The following is an 18,279-nucleotide window of genomic DNA, read 5'->3' on the forward strand; positions in this document are numbered from 1 at the left end:
GTGGTGCTTAGGGACATGGTTTAGTGGTGGACTTGGCAGTGCTACGTTAACCATTGGACTCGATGATCTTAAAGGTCTTTTCCAACCTGAATGATTCTATGGTTCTATGAATTTCAATAACCAGACTTCTATGATAAAGAATCAGGTTTGTGAGTTTTGTAGACAAGTGTCATAACTAATGTCCTTGATTGTCATCAAAACACCCTTGTCTAATTAGTACTTACTCCTCCTCTCACTCCCATCTATCAACCATTGTTTTAATCATTAATGGTCAAAGAATAATCTGTTTCAGTTGTACAAGGTCAAAAAAATCTGCAGCAGGTCAACATTATTTAATATTTTTCTTGTTAATCCACCTCAGATTCCAACTTTCCAACAAAAACATTCTAACCTAGTGAGCTCATTTTATTTTCTGCAGTTCAAAGGTGAACAGCACCCACCTGACTAATATTATTTAGGTGTTATGAATGTCTGATACTCTGTGTAGACATGATAAGCATATAAATAATATTAATTTGTGATGAAGATATTTTTGTTAGTGTATTAGTATATGTGTTATTATGCTGTTGTTTTTTGATGAAATTATCAGCATATTAAAAAGACTACATTGAGACCTCATTCAAATATGTATTTACAGATTAATCTTTGACCACAGAAGCATTCTCTGCCACTATTATATGAAAGATGGTATTTATTTGGGGATGCTAATCAGCTATGAGTATTGCAAGGGTGATTCTGTTGTGGAGACACACCACACAGGAATAAGGATATTACAGTAAATCTATTTTTCCCTGAGAATCCAATGTTTCAAGAATTCCATCTTTAGATACTGTTCTTCATGGAAAATGTTAGTTAAATTGGGAAGACTGATATGCCAAAGAATATCCTAACCTCCAGATAATTCAGCTCCTTGTTCCAAAACTGGTACATTTGGTATCAGTGCTCCTGGAAATATGCTAATTTGCAGAAAGCTCTATTAATTCAGCAGAACCATCTTCATCCTCCGCACGTAAGTCTAGATATGTGTTGTCCATAGTAAGGTCATAAATTTGTGTTTGAAGAGGTATCCTTACCACATGTGCTAGCATATCTTGGTTGCCAAAGAGGAGATGAAACTCTGTGGCAGTCTGAACTTCCATGGTATCTAATGACAATTCATGGGTAGTCAAGGTGATCAGAAGTATAACGAAAGATTTTGTAAAGGTATATTTTTAACATGGATGATTTTTCATTTTTCTTAAAATAAGAAAAGGAGTTTAGTTTTGAAGCTGAGAAAATGTTTTGTGTGTGTTATTTTGACAAGAGGATCCTCACATCTCTTTTCCTCTCCCAACTCCTCTCGCTTGCCCTCCAAAATAATTATTTTGGCAAAATACGTCATTAGGCCTAACATAAAGCTTTTACTGTGTTTTCATGTGTTTCTTTTAAATTAAAACCCCACCACACTAGAGCTAAGGAAGATTGGCTGTGAAAGGGACATGAAAATACCACATAAAGAAAATGGAAAAAATATTATAACTTTGTTTTTTTTTCCCCAAAACTATTTTTTAATTTTGGGAAATATTCATTAATAATTTAATTACTCCACAAATTGATTTTTCTTTGCTATTCCCAAGTAAACTATTCATTGCATGGAAAGCTCTAATTATGGCTGCTAATAGATAGCTAATTCTGCTAAGTATTTATAGTTTCATCTCCCACAGAGAGAGTTTGCTGGTATATCAGTAGACATTCGTAATGAAAATACAGCTTTAATGAACAGAAGTTTTCCTTGTATAACATGTACCAATTCTCTGAATGAAATAATTCTTAGACCAAAAATACAATAAGCATTTAAGGTTTAAATAAAAGAAGCTCTGACTATTTTCAGAGGGCAAGATATTAAATTCACTCAGGCAGCACATAATTACAAAAATCTATATTAACTTGAAAAAGAATTTTTGAAATTTAATTTTAATCACTCTAAGAATACTAATTTCTGTTTAAATCCTACAAGGTTATGTGGTTTCCATAATGGGACGTAAAAGACCACTGGCTAATATCAATGCACAGGATTACAAACTACGCACTCAAGCGGAGAGGCAGGCTGTCAATTTTGTTGTTCAAGGTAAAAAACTGCCTGCCTACCTTCCTACTTACCTACCTATCTCTTTATCTGTGCTTGGCTTTAGTGGACAACTACTCTGATAATCTCAAAAGAATGAATATTCTAGTAGTCTACTAGAGTAGACTACTGAGGCATGAGTTTTATAAACTCATATAAAAGAGAAATTTAAATGATGTATTCTATCTACCTTGGAAATTGCCACTAAACAGTATCATAATAATAATAATAACAGTTTCAATGTTCTAATGCACTATAGTGCTCTGTGGTAGTTAAATATAGGTATAGATACAAACTATGTATAGAGAGAATATCTAGAAGTCAGTGCTTCAGGTGTATTGTTGTCTTAAAACATTATCCTTTCTGCTTTTGATAATTTGTTATTCCAAAGGGTTTCTGTGATTATGCTGCTTACAGATTCTAGCTTTTATTTTGCCAGATAGCTTTAGTTTAAGAAATATACAACATTACAAGAATCGTGCATTGTTATTATTTGTTTTGAAACCCGACTCATTCTTTGTAAGGAACATTCAAACTTAATTCTGTGAAGGGCAAGAAAAAAGGTGTTTTGTCACAGAAAAATATTGCAAATTTGCCATTATGTTGGAAATGTAAAAATCAGCATGAAGTGCTCAAATGTTAGTTAATCCGATGCATTAACATACTCTGTTTAAATCACTTGGGGCTCAGTCCTGTACAGAATTTAGCCACCTAAAGAAAAAAATAAAAACTGAGCTGGCAGTCCAAGACTGAGATCCTTCTTACCAAGCTACCCCTTGGAACAATTTTTTTTTTAATTGGATGATGCTGACAGGGTTTTCACTAAGTTATATTGGAAGCGTACAATTTACAGGCAAGGAAAAAGTGCTTTCTAGACACGGTGATGGTGTGCTTTTTATAAAGTGATTTGAATTTTCCTTTTGAAAGGATCATGTGGGGTTTTTTTTTTTCCTCTCCAAATATTATTCATTTTAATGTTTCATTTTAAAAATTACTTAAGTATTTATGTCATGTTTGACGCTCCTTATAATTAGTAACTGAATTTAAGTACTGTCTCTGCAAGGATATGTACAGATCTAGAATTCTAATATATACGCTGTTGCTTGAATAATAGTTGTGCTCAAGTGATGGCTGCCTTGCTGTAGTAGGCACCCAACTGTAGAATTTTAAAATATCCTTATAAAATCTGCAGCAAAGCTCGCATGTTTGTAACACTGGGCATGCCTGTACAACCTTCTCCGGAGACTTGTGTTCAGTTTACCTGGGTTTCCATCCAGCTGGCCGTCAGCCCTCTCCAGTTGAAGGCACAATGCTTGAGCTAATACAGCGAGTCCTGCTGAGTGTACAGTGTAGCATTAATAAAGCTACATGGCCTTCTGAGCAGCACTTGCTTATGTCCATCTGTCCAAAGAGCTTGGAGCTGAGGCAAAGCTACCACAGGATTGTCTACGAAACACTCACTTATAGTACCTACAATAATAAGATTATCGTATTTCATTGACGGTTCAAATAATACTGGAGGACAAATCTGATGAAAAATAGTGTAACTGATATTCAAAATGTAATATTAGAAGGTGTGATGAAGCAAGAATTAAAAGCTCTAAAATATTCAGTATTCCTAAATTTTTTTAAAAATATCATTCTAGACTATGATGATTTTTTAATTTCAGGATTTCAGCTGTGAGATAATATTTTAAGACTGTAAAAACTTTTTCAATTATGCTAAAACATTTTACCACAGTTAGCATACTAAGCTGCATTTAATATATGTGTTTTATAATTATATCTAGTAGTCTGATTCATTCAAGCAGTTTGCATTTTCGTTATGGTAGCAGCAACTGATAGCAGAAGACTTCTGGTGCATGACAATATTGAGAGGAACGTAGAGTTCCAGCTTTAACTTACTACAACTGGATTTCCCACAGTTCTTTCATAGTGTTCTTTCTCTTTTTGAATATTTCCCAGTTCAATAGTCTTTACCAATGTACAGCCTAATATTCTTCAGTTATAACTCAGCTCTACCTAACCGCATAGAGGAAACCGTTAATTTTATTTTTTATTATTTATTTATAATTGTGGCAAAATCAACCAGAAGGATATAGTTATTTTCTGTGAAAATATTTAAAATAACGTATCTCTAAAAATCATATCTCAGAAAAAAAATTATTTTGAGAATTCTTTTGTACTTTCTTACTTTACATTGTTTCATGAAGAATACATATAGAACATATGTATTGTGATGGACTAGATGCTCAATCATATAATTTCATTCTCACAATCACTAAGAAGATATTTACCTGCCATTTGCTGAAACATCCTTTCCTACTTTTTATATCAACGTGTCCCTTTTTATGTTGTATTGAATCAGTTTGACACATCCTTTGAACAGGAAAACAAGATAGGTATTTGAGGCTAAATTTGCAATTAGACATAGCCATCTCAATAATCAGCTGTGGATCTGCACTTGATATAGCTAATGAGTAAAACAGAGTCTCAGTATGGGATTCAGAGGAGGCAGTTTGTCATAGAAAACCATGAAGAAAGAAGAGGTGTTCAGTCTATCTCCTCGATCTCTTAGATATTCTCTCTTAGCCAAAAGGGTCAACCATGTCCTGGGGTGTGTTAAGCACAGCATAGCTAGCTGGTCAAGGGAGGTGATTGTCCCACACTACGCTGCACTGGTGCAGCCCCACCTCAAGTACTGTGTGCAGTTTTGGGCACCTCAATATAAGAAGGACATCAAACTATTAGAGTGTGTCCAGAGGAGGGCGACCAAGATGGTGAAAGGTCTTGAGGGCAAGACTTAGGAGGAGCAGCTGAGGTCACTTGGTTTCTTCAGCTTGGAGAAGAGAAGGCTGAGGGGTGACCTCATCACAGTCTGCAACTTCCTCAAGGGGGGCAGCAGAGGGGAGGTGCTGATCTCCTCCTCTCTCTGGTGGTCAGCGATAGAACACGAGGAAATGGAATGAAGCTGCGTCAAGGCAAGTTCAGATTGGACATTAGGAAAAGGTTCTTCACTGAGAGGGTGGTCGGTCACTGGAACAGGCTCCCCAGGGAAGTGGTCACGGCACCAAGCCTGTCAGAGTCCAGGGAGCACCTGGATGATGCTTTTAGTCATATGATTTAGTTTTAGGTAGTCCTGCGAGGAGCCAGGAGTTGGACTTGATGATCCTTATGGGTCCCTTCCAACTTGAGATATTCTGTGAATCTATGATTCTATGATTATCTCCCAGCAGAGTACCCTTACCGTTTGCCTACCTGGCTGTTCTTTATCCCTACTCTGGAAGTTGAACCATTTGGAAGAAAGAGTTCAAAATTCATTGAGTTAGGGGGTACAAAAAGAAAGATGTCTACGGTCTAGTACATTTAAGGTATCTGATGGGACAAGGAGAATTATGACTTCCAGTCCCTACTTAAAGGATTGTCTCTGTATTTTACCTGATAAATCTTTATGTAAAATGTATTAAACCCCTGTTGCATGGTCCAGAACAAACCCCTTCACCAAATGGCAGGCCTGGAGAATCATTCTGCCTCTTGATCACCAGAAACGCGTAATCTATTATGTAACATGACGCTGTTTTATGCACCACTGCTCTTAACACTGTAATGTAATGAATATACATTACATACACATGGAAATATGAAAACGCATAAAATTAAATTTCCAAATGGAAATGTTCTAACCTTTTGTGACATTACATTTTAATTAATTTATAGGTAAATTTTAATTCCAACTTAGGGTTAGATAATTTCAGACATTTTTTATAAAAAGCAATTTTTCAACTCATGGCCATGACTGACAAATTGACTTTTAATTAACACATAATTTCATATTATTATTTTCTGTTTTTAATTAACATGTAATTATTTAGTATGTTATTTATTAATCTTACAATCTGTTTCACATAATACATGAATTGAATCTGCTAGTTTTGCAAATTCTTATAATTCAGAGTTTTCAGATGTTTTTCATTCCTATGCTATAGTTCCAAGAAGAACATTTTCCTTTTGCATGCTTTAAATTAAAAGCAGATCACTTTCTTTCATAGGATCTGCAGCTGATCTTTGTAAAATGGCTATGGTGGAGATTTTTACCTCTGTTGTCATTTCTCCGACTTTAACAGCCAGGTTAGTAATGAAGGACTGCAAAACTGTTTGATTTTAAAACAAAATTAGTTGAAATGAATGTGTTTCTGACATTTTAAGCAGCTGTAGAAATATCGTGTATGGCTCTGAATCTTTTAACAGGCAAGGACTTGTGAGATGGTTTTGTACATTCAAAGTTATATCTTTGTGCTTAAATGGTTGGATCTGTAAATCCATCCCAAGGCGATGAAGTGCCCTGGGGCCATTTAAACTCAGTCAGATCTAGTTCAGTGGTTGTTCCGCATCTTTGAAATCAAGCCCACTGATCATATCCTTCCTGTATTTTGAGTGTATTGTACAATGGGAATTGAACATTCAGTGGGCTGGGAAAAAAACAGGAATCAGGAAACCAGTGCTCAAGCAAAATAAATGAACATTTTTTTATTCTTGTATAGATGGCTTTCCTTTGCTAAAGAAAAACTAGGTCATCATGATTCTCTTTTGTTGTGACTGCTCATAGTTGGGTAGGAGACACAGAATGTCCTCAAGATTTTTACGCCACTAGCAGAGATAATGAAGTTACTTTTCCTGTAATAAAGGATGGAGGGGATGGTGCAGAGTGCCAGTGAGCATTATTATTTGCTGCAATAGAAAGATACTTTGAAGGCAAACATGCAGAAAAAAGCCAAACAAATGGATTCTCATCTTTCGTAATGCTCTACTAAACAATCCAGTAGAACATGAATTTTTGTAGTAGAAGTTCAGATAAAAGCAGAGATAGCAGGTAGTGCAGACCATCAGTGTTACCATTGTCATCCAGAAGGTGAAATCATAAAAACTTAGCTGTAGAAGTCATGTATTAAGGACTTCAGTGGGAGTTTAGGTCAGTACAAAGTAACAGGGTTTGGCCTTCCAAACATATTTTGCGAATATCTAACCCTATAAATACTCTATGTGTGTTTGCGTGTGTGTCATTTACACACAGCAGTGTTGTCTTATTTGATCAATGTTTCAAAATGTAATTTATAATTACAAATATAAATTGCATGTGTTGAATTCAAAGGTAGGGTCACCCCTATGCCAAAAATAAAACTTGTTCTGAGTAACACTCTTCAGTGTTCTTGCAACTTTTTGAGGAAAATACCATTGAACTATTACCAAAAAAAAAGAAATAAGTGGCCCGCTAGTACAAATCTGAAATGGGAAATGGTTCTTTGGTGGAGATACTGCATGCATGCAGACAATGATACATTTATGTATTAAATGTTGGATGATGTACTACAACATATTGCATTGTACATTTTGGGGCAGATTCTCAGCGCTGATTATAATTCTTTCTGCTGCCTGAGTTGTACGAAGAGACCGGAATCTGGCAGCTGTGGCCTGGTTGAAAATTTCTGTAGCAGGTGTAACTTTGAGTTAGATTAGCAATAGAGCAGCTGCCTTCTGGGACAAGCAGCCAAGAGTCTTTAATGGAGAAGGCAAGTGGAGGTGGTGAGAGGGCAAAGAACATACTCCCTTCTGCAGGTCCTACCTAGCACACAGATCTTCAGGTTCAATAACTTGCTGTTTGTTGTAATTCTGAGAAAGCCAAAGTTTTTTGCGACTAATGCCATGTCTGATAAAGCTCGTGAATGTTTTCTTCTCTCAACAGAAAATTTTACTTGGGTTGTCCTTTCTCAAAACTATTTGTTTTAAAGAAGTAGTATCACCAAATGGCTAAAGAGGTAACAGACATGGGGAAGTATTGAAGTTTTACATGTTGAATTTCCTTGTGCTGTGAAAGCATAGGGGAATGGCTACACCAGACATCAGAAAAGTATCACTGCCTATCCTTCTTATTCCTATCATAAATGTCACAGCTGGGAAAGGCCAAGACTCCAAGGGCATCTAAAAGAGACAGACTGTTTTAAACTGGAATTTTGAACTCCTGCCAGCCATTAACAACTGGATGGCTTTGCTAAAGGAGAGCCTTTTAATAGTCACTAATGGCTCCTTGCTGTAATATTTAGCAGGTACTTGCAAGCCAGCTTGTCAAAAAGCACAATCAATGCCTTTATAAATTCTGTGAACACTCACCTGGTTGGATGGTGGCGTTTGAAGGCATCACTGTGGTCTTGCCAAAATAGTACAGGACTGAAACTTGAAAATTAGTGTTTCCACTTGTCTGCCAGGTGACATTCAGTTAGTTATTTTTTCAGTGGTCTGTTTCTTGATTTTCTTATCAGTCAAGTCAGGATAATGATCCTAACATCCTTTCTAAAGTGCTTTGAAAAATATTGTTAAAAGGAAGTGTATACATAATTGGTGCTGTTGTTGTAACAGTAGGAATGCACAGTAGCTCTTCCAAAATGAGAAATATAATCAATCTCCTATTATCATCACATCAGATCATATTCATTCCAAAGATAGCACACTACTATCTTTACTTCTGTCTTCACTCCCTTGTAAGTATTTTTTTTCCCCATTAGAACTTCTAATTTTGGAAACAGGGTTTTCACTTTGAACAGCATATCAAAGAGAAATATCTTTTATATGTGCTCTAGAAGTGATTATGAACCCCACATTTACAGTGGGAGACAGTATCCTATAAGGCATAGCCAAGTAGTGGCTAACACTCAACATTTTGTCTTCCTTACCTTGGAAATAAAAAAAAGTAAATTCTAGATAAGGTCTTACAGTTTTTAGTGTTAGTTTGCAGGTATGTTTGCAGCCTTCTCCACTGACAGCACTGCATTCATTTTTCATATGCTGTAAGCTTTTCAGCTGTGAGCAAGCTCTGACCCAACAGTATGAAGCTTCATTTTTGTAGGACTAGTAGTCAGTAGATTTTTCAGTTGTTTTTTGCACATACGATATTGCATTTGGAAGTCAGGGAAAAGTAGTCAAGTTACATTTTCATGATGCTTCATCAGAGAGGCCCTCTTGATGGAACAATATATTCCACTGTGACTGATCAATGGCTGTTCTGTCAACTAGCAGTCTCATTTTCCTCTTTGTGTTTCTTCATCTTTTAATTCAAATGCCAGCCTAGCAACTTTTGCTGTTGACAATAAAAAGTCAATCAGCTACTTGCAAATAATCTTACAGAAATGGGGAAAAGTAGCATTAAATGCAATACATATGATAAGGAACTGATATTAGTATGGGTTAGCTACTGGCATCAGCGTTAACATCTCTGCATTTTGTGTGGCACTGACAAGTAATCAAAATGATTTCTTCAGACTTCTTCCATATTACCTAGATCTTTGTTAAGATGCTATTCTGCTGCTGATGGCCAAGCTGCTTACTGAAAATGTGCTGCTGACATAAATTATTCAAGTGCCAGCTTTTACCTGTCTGATACAATTCACAGAACCTCCACACAATGTTTCCTGCGGGCAGATGACAGCAAAGAAACTTCTGAAGTGAGATCAAGGCATACAGTAGCAGCTGAAAGAAAGATTTATGGAATTGATGAGAGTGGAAAGGTACTCAGTGAACTCAGATGGAGAGCTGTAGTTATTTTCAGTGTTTAAAATATCATTGCAGTGGCAGACGCATGGAAACTTGGTAAGAAAGAAGGATGCTGGCAAATTGTGGAAGAATTGCTGCCTATAGGAATTCTTGTAAAAATTAACACTTTGTAAGCTGAAGATGCACTGATGTTACCCAAAGTCTACCTAGTGCTACATGGACTTCTCAGAAAGTCATTAAAGATGATAATATCTCAACAACATGCAAATTAAATTTAAAAAGTCTACAGAACTATTGAATAATTTGGTGTGAATCCAGCAATTCTGCTTTCTCACCGATTTATTGTTCCTTCAGCACTGGACCTGTGCCACAAACACACAGCTTTACTTCTCAGCATGTCCAGAACCTAGTTAAAGAGACAGGTTCAGCAACAGGCCAGATATAAATGAATGATCCAAAAAGGACGAGCCACCAGCAAATAAAAGGAAAAGGCACGATCTTATTTTCTTGGTCCCAGCTGCTTTTCAATAGCAGTGGATGTTGGAGGTTTTGTATGTCTTCCTCAAGGAACAAACACTTTAATCAACCTAATGATTTTCTGAGTTGGTGAGCTGTAAATGCAGCTTGCTTCTACACAGATAGCTAAATTAGTTAGAAACAGCCCTAATCATCCCAGGTACAAGCATTGTGTTATGTGACCTGGATTTTTTTCAGATACAAATCACATGATAAATCACAAATGATGCCTTTGTTGGAAGTGGCTTCAGTTTTAATTACACACAAGAACCTAAAGGCATTTTTATAAGGTGTGTAGGGATTCAAGCATTAGTATTTTATTGACTGGTTATAGTTTCTCAGATTCATACAAAAGGACATACTAATAAAACCAACTCCTTGATTACATCATAGCTTCAGCAAAATACATTCAGTAAACTGCTTAGTGCTGCTGCTGTGTGTGATGATTTTATTTAATTCTGGGCATAAATCTTATGTCCCTTTATCTGTTTCTTCAGGAATTAAAGAATTATTTTTACTCATGTTTCTTCGGTAGCGGTTATCCAGGATTTTCAAGCAAACGCTTATTGCTCTGGTACTCTGTACACATTTCCCAATATATGGTTGCAGATCTGCTCTAAAGGATTAACTCTAGCAAGATTGTCAACTTTTATTCTTAGCCTAATACTGGAGAAACAGAATCACAAGGAAAAGATAAAAGCTTTGGATTCCGCTTGAGAGGAGAATAAGATTTTTGTTTCACAGACATATGCTTTTGTTTCAGTAGCAGAAGGAAACATCCTAGATCATATTGCTGTGTTGGAAATGACTGTGAGCTCTCCATAGCTGCTGTCCCAGTCCAGTACATAGCTCTTTGCTTCCCAAAGTGGCCAAATAACTTTGTATTTCTAGGCATGCTGTGACAGCAAAATCATTACTTTCCTCAAGCATTCAAAGCAGTATTTTGCATGTATCCACAAGATGGTGAACTGCTACCTGAACACTTCATGCATAGTGAGCCAGAACAAGTCAGAATGATTTATTCTTTATAGAAAGAGGTAAACATATTTAACATGCTTAAATTTCACAGCCAAAAAGGACATTCATGATGTAGCAGGTTTTTCAATGTTCCTTTATGTGGGTCATTCAACACAAGTAAATAATTTTTGTTTATAAAAACCCTTTGTAGGTCACCTTTTAGATTGGTATGTTTTAAAACACTTTGGGGACGTGAAAATTCTATTCTCTTTAATTAACCATCTGTTCAGCTTCCTGCTCTTCATGATGTAGCTGCTGAGAAAATAAATTTCACAAGGTAGCTGAATTTTTGTAGTTAAAATGTTAAAATGTCAAAATATCTTGTTGCTCTTTATCATGGAAACACTGAAAGAAGCAGATTAAAGTTAATACAAGTAACATCGATGCAGGCATGATATATCACAAGCTATAGCTTTTATACTACCGTGTTAGAAGTCCTTATAAATGCAGCTTCAAAAGAAATTGAAAAATCTACAAAATGTTACAAAATTATCGTAACCTTGTTCCTTAGTTACATGACAACTTAATAGGCATTCTTTCCACTGGAATCTGTGTACTTTTGTAGGGAAACTGTGCAGCAATGAAATAACAGGTAGTATTTGTAGTATCAGGAAAAAATTAATACAGTTTTAGTGTAGGGAATGTAGAGATTTCTAAGAAGAATTGGATCCAACATCCATCTGGTCCATTATTGCTGAGTGTGGCCAGTAGCAGATGCTTCAGGAGGAAGGTGTAAGATTTGTAGTAGGATAGCCTGTCTGTCTGCAGATTTTCATCTTGCTCTGCTTCTGGGACTGAGTCTAAGTTCCAAAACAGAAGATTTAAAATTCTTCCCCCTAAATCATTGTATGTCATAATTTCTAAATGTTCTTGAAGTCCATGTAAGTGTTTGTTACATGAGCAACCATTCTGGCTTATTCTGGCAATGTGTTTCATTACATGCCTTGTAAACCATTATTTTGTTTTATTAAATACGAATTTATTAAGTATGAATTTCTCAAATATTCAAGTCATTAAGTTCTTGTTTTTCAGTTGCAGAACATAAAACATCTTTCCATTTGTTATTATATATACGTTTTTTCGTATTCCCCCATTTATCTGATTTCAAAATATCTTATTCTTTTTATCATTTTTTTTTCTAACCACTTAACAGCTTTTATGCTCTTTTGGGAATTTTTTTAAACTTATCATTACACAAAGCTTTTAACCATGTACTCTCCTATCTGCAATTTTGAAGTCTCCCATTATGCATTTAGAAGTTTCAAATTCAAAATGAAAAAATGTGATGTTACTAGTCGGATGATTATTTTATTCATCATAAAAGGGGATAACATAGGATGACAGACAAAGATATTAATATTTGGGATATAAAATCTGATACTTTTGTATCAGAAAATGGTATTAATTTCAATGATCAGGGACATAGTGCTATGATGGATTTCAAATAACTCATCTTTTTTGCTCCTTCTCCAAAGACAGTCGTTTGGTTTTAGGAAATCTCTTGTTCAGTTATGATTTAATTCTCAGCATGTCTTCAAATTAGAAATAAAATGTGTAATTTTTCATGGAAATTTTACACTTGAGTACTCTAGCTCAGAATCAGACAACCTGATGGTGCCACACCATTTTTTTCCTGAAGATGCAGAGCTAACCAACAAGAAGCAACTTAAACTATTTTAGTCTGGGCTCTCAGCCTGGTTCTTAGTCAGAATAAGATGCCCTTAATTCCTTATAGAATCATAGAATTATCTAGGTTGGAAAAAACCTTTAAGATCATCGAGTCCAACCGTATTATGCATAACCATTGGACCCTCTCTTATTTAAAGTTTTCCCACTTACCCAATGTTACACTTTGTTTTAATTTATTTTCTGTTCAAACTCTTAAACCAGCCAGCTCAATGTAATATGTGAGCTCCTCTCGGATATGCTTTAAGCAATACACTTAGCACCTTACACCCGTGGCTTAGCCTGTCTCATTCCCATCCTTTGTGCTGCCTGTGCTTAGTTAGACCTCCCATAGGAGTGTCAGGGGCTGTGGTGAGGGAAGTGAATAGAGACAGCAGTTGAATTTGAGGTGAGTTTTGAGTGGTCTGGAGCTGGCATGTGGTGGGTCCCGATTGCCCTCTACCAAACGATGGAGTAAATTAACCTGCAGTTAGTCTGTAGGAATTCATTGGTGGTTTATATTTTGTATTATCTTCATGCAGACCAGTCTGGAAAACTAGACCATATTACGCTTTGGATGAGTTTACAGCAGTAAAAATTTCCCTGGTGATACAAAAATGCATCACAAAAAAGTACAGAGGGCTGTTCTCTCTGTCTAACTTTAGGTGTCCAATGTAGGTAGCTGTATCAGGAGGTGGTACCCCCGCAAAGTCAATGCATAGAGTTGGGATTTTCCAGATGTCAATTCAGAACACCTAAGTAAGAGCCTACCTTGGCCCCTGACTATAGAAGGAGCATGAATTTAATTAGTTTGAGCATCTCTTGCCACATTGTAATGGCCTGAAACACTGCACATAGCTGTTAAAAACCAGCTTCTGAGAAAGACTACCATGACGATCTTGTCTTTTTTTTTCCCTATCCTACACTGCCTTTTCTATGGGATATTCCTACAAAAGAGTCTGCAGCATGTCATGCCACAGCACTCTCGTTTGCAGTTTAGGCAAAATATTGTTTCCTTTAATAGTAAAGAAATACAATTGCCCGCCAATAAGGTAATGGCTGTTTTGTTGAAGTCAGTTCAATAGTGTACTTATTTCTAGGCAACGCATTTGAAGTAGTCATGGAAAAACTTGCAATTCTGTACTTCAGAATAGAGAGGTCCAGATCTGGAATATATTGCTTTACAGTAACAAACAAAATCCTCATTTGGCCTTATATTAGACAAACTGGCCTGGTACCAAGAAAAAATAAAATATAAAGAGGCAATATGGCCTCATAAATAGAATACTATGAAAAAAAATCTCTTGGTGATAGTTTAATTTGTTTTGGCATATATTAAGTCAATAATATGATTATGATATAGTAATGATAACTGGGTGGATCCACTGAAGGCCTGAGAAGTTTAATCTCTGTGTTGTTTCATAGGAAACTGGAAGACTGATGAATGTAGTGTTGAAGAGAATAAAAAAGATTTTCTTTTTAAAATTCTATAGTGCAGCATAATAGTTTAAGAAGGATATTGTGTGCTGGCACACTAAACTGATGTCAAAAGCCATGTTCAGATTGGCAATCACAGAAATACTTACGCGTTTGAAGGTGCAGCTTGTAGCAGTATCTCCATTCCACACCACAGTCATACTCAGACGCAGGTCATGTTTCTCAGTAAAAGAAATCATGTGTGTACTCATAAAAAATGATGCCTAATCTGCAGGCAATCAAAAAAAAAGTTAATAAAATATTAGCTTGTAAATCAAAGGCATTCTTATCATCTGTGGAACAACAAAAATACTAGTCTCTGCCTGCTTTGCAGTCTCTAATCCAGTTTACCATACATTTAGCAAGAGATAATAAGAGGAGCTTGCTATTTCAATACTCCTTCAAAGTGAAGATAATTCAGTTAAGCTATTAAGCAAAAGTATAGGCTTTTTCCCAAACTTGTTTCACTCAAGGTGTGCAACGGGTAGATGTGTGCACACACTGGAATGGTGAAAGCTATGAATTGCTTTGATTTTTCTTTCATCTGCATTGATGTCAAATTGAATGCTTCCTTCTTTGGAACAGCAAATTGCATGTGAATGTTATTACTTTAACAACCCTGAAAAAATACAGGTGGCCTTGTACTATAAACCTGCAAGAGTAGAACCCATTAAGTTGATGTGAGATGGATAAGAAAAAGAGATAAGATATAAAAAAAAAATCTAGCTTGTTTGATGGAAATTAAGGAGGAAATAGTGTATACTATTCCACTTCTTGGCATCAAGCTAGGAAATCATGTTTAGCGTTAATTAAAACTTACGTAATATCTTTCATTCGAAAATAGAAGTGTGTTAGAAATACTTTTTTCTTAGATCTCACATCTCCGAGATAAATATTATTCCCATTTCCTAATTGAATGTGCATTGCTTAGCAGGAGAGTAGCAGAGCTAGGAAAAGAACCAGCAATGCTAACTTCTAGTTCCATATTTTAGCAGACAGAATATTATCCCGAACTTCAAATTAATCACTAGATGTTTAAGACGGGGTAGATGTAATTCTGCAACTCTGTGCAGTTTCTCAGTTAACTGACAATATAACCAAGCTGATAGGGTGTGCTATTCAGGATGATAAGCATTGAGAAACAGGGTCCTTTAGCCCAGCTGGAGAACCACGCTAAAATAGCTGTGCTGGTTTCAGTAGATGAACTGGAGCATGTAGGGTTGTGTCAAGTCTATTGTGCTGTCCAGACAGAGATTTTGAGTTCAGTTCACATTGCTTCCACAGGTTTTCTGACTCACATAAGGTAGCACTGATCTCTGGTCCAACCCTGCTCCTCCTGAACTTGGTTTTACTTTTAGCATGGAGGTGAAGTGATCAGTTGATCCAATGCTGAGTGGTTTTGGAAATCCAGTTCTTTTTTCTCCATTCCTAAATCCTGATAAATTTATGATAAAATTTTTGATGTATATTGTAAGTTCTTCTAAGAAAGGACTTCTCCGTGCCAAATATTCAGAATATATGGTGCTCTAATCCTGACTGAAGACATGAGACACTACTCTGGTACAAATAATAACCAGTCTATCACATTTTTATTGCTCTGGTTTAATCAATGCAATTATTTTCACTTTTTCCATTGTTTCACAGTATATTCATATTTAATGTTCACAATTCTTTCTGATTTATACCTTTTTGCATGTCATTTCAACGATTATGAGGAATCTCTTGCTTTAATTAATTTACTTGCATTGGAAATTATAACTTTTCATGTAACTGTGTTCTCTTGCTACAGACGATCCTGATCTTTTCATCTATTTCTTTTTGTATCCTGTGTCCCAATTTCCTATTAGAAATACGTTAATCTGTTTCACTCTGCTTCTGACTGTGTTGCAAGTGACTAATAATTTAAGATCTATTATTAGAGCTCACCACACTGTTAGTCAATGTCACATTGTAATTTAAGACAGTGTGAAAATATCTTAGGATATTTTCCTGAAAGCTGTGAAAAGTTATAAGTAGTAACCATACTGATGTTTCAGCCATTTGTAAAGAATTATTTACTTGCATAACTGCTAGGTATTAAGAAAAGTCTACAATGGGCATTTAATTTAAATGTAATATATAAATTGCAAAGCAATTTGGAAATAGGTGGAGCAGTTTCATGACTTAGACTCCCAGCTACAATAATTAAAGAAGTAATAAAATAAACCTAGTAGGAACACAGGCTAATCAGATATGCAGTATTTTTCCTCCTTGAGTGAGAACTACACTCAGTTATTATATGTGCTAGATTATATCTATTCTGCCGTGGACTTGATTCAATCAAATACATTTATTATTTCCATTGTGAAAGTACTTTTGCACCCAAACCAACCCAGCTACAATAATTAAAGAAGTAATAAAATAAACCTAGTAGGAACACAGGCTAATCAGATATGCAGTATTTTTCCTCCTTGAGTGAGAACTACACTCAGTTATTATATGTGCTAGATTATATCTATTCTGCCGTGGACTTGATTCAATCAAATACATTTATTATTTCCATTGTGAAAGTACTTTTGCACCCAAACCAACAATTTAGGGTGCTATTCCTGTAAGCACTGAACAACTAAGTTACAGTCCATATGCAAGAGACTTATCAATATAGAACTAATACAGACAAAGAGAAAATCAAAGCAGCAGTATAAATTCATTACAAAACAGCTCTAACTGAAGAGCTCAGGTACGTGTAGTTGCATGGCTTTCAAGGTGTTACTGCTTTCAGCTGTACACTCTGTCCTTATGAAGGCAACTGTCCTCGTAGCAGAGGCAACAGATCAGATTGTGTATCTATGCCTACATTTGCATTCTTCAACCCACTTGTTTGTCGGCGTGAGGACACCTACTTTGCACTTAAGTGAAAAGGTTATTTCCTGGAAAGGACTCAAGTCACTGGCCAACTAGGAGTTAATATTGCTATACCACTGAGCCAAGTACTCTTAGTATTGACCTAATTTGCATTAGTGAAACTGCCCATTTGCAACCACATTTATTCCAGCTCAACTTGAAAAAACAAGCTATATTAACAAAACATAGCCTGTCTCTATAATTTCTTGCAATTTTCTGCAAATTACGTTGGTTTTAAGTAATAACTTGTCACATCATCAAATCCCCAAATGACATTTATAAGCTAGTGAGCACAGCTTGGGTTTACGACCACGGCTTTTATGTTTTCAGAATATGTGGAGTGGCAATCCTTTTAACTCCATTAATGATTTTTTCATTTTCTTAGGATGTTTATTTTCACTTTAACATATCCATTGTGCATGTGACAATTAGTTGATGATATGAATGGAAAGCACTGTTAGAAATTTCTTGCATATGTTATTGAAAGCCTCTGAAATTTTTCAGGTTAATTGCCCAGATTCATGACGAGTTGTTGTTTGAAGTAGAAGATTCTCAAATCCAGGAATTTGCAGGTAAATAGAATCTCTCTTGCTCTTTCTCCCCCACCCCCTTTTTTCTCCCTATAACCTGTGATTTCTCAGAGGATGAAGAATTAATGTAACAAGAAGCAGCACATTGATTCTCATGATTAAGAAAATGTATACTAAGCAGATTTTTCTGAATGTTTTCCACCAAAGGCTCTTATGTAGATAAAATGTGATATACTCCTCATCTGGAGTTCATCAACACGCTTATTTGTATTTAGTTTTCCTATCAAGATTCCCTCATCCAATATGTGAATCCTGCAAAGCTAAATAATAATACTTTCTCCAAGGTTTCAAAGGGTTTTAGAAGGAAATAAACCAGCTTAAAAAGAATGGCTTGGAAAGTAACTTCCTAAATACTTATGATTGGGGCCTGTTACATAAAGCAGCATGAAATTCTTAATGTAAGAAGACAATGTACTGTAATTTCTAAGATAATTTACTGCTTTTTTATATTAAGAGAACTTTATGATGGAACTTTCAAGGTTAAGG

General features: G+C 35.8%; 1 protein-coding gene across 1 annotated transcript in view; it reads left to right on the plus strand.

Moving 5' to 3' along the window:
- Positions 1-18,279, plus strand: part of POLN (DNA polymerase nu) — a 103,984-nt gene that overhangs the window by 74,192 nt on the left and 11,513 nt on the right. The window contains exons 21-23 of the mRNA XM_019473678.1: positions 1,997-2,107; positions 6,154-6,232; positions 17,708-17,775. Of these exons, the coding sequence (XP_019329223.1) occupies positions 1,997-2,107; positions 6,154-6,232; positions 17,708-17,775 (258 nt within the window). The remainder of the gene's footprint in view (positions 1-1,996; positions 2,108-6,153; positions 6,233-17,707; positions 17,776-18,279) is intronic.

The sequence above is a fragment of the Aptenodytes forsteri genome, unplaced genomic scaffold, assembly GCF_000699145.1.
Source record: "Aptenodytes forsteri isolate BGI_AS27 unplaced genomic scaffold, ASM69914v1 Scaffold88, whole genome shotgun sequence".
Lineage (NCBI taxonomy): Eukaryota > Metazoa > Chordata > Aves > Sphenisciformes > Spheniscidae > Aptenodytes > Aptenodytes forsteri.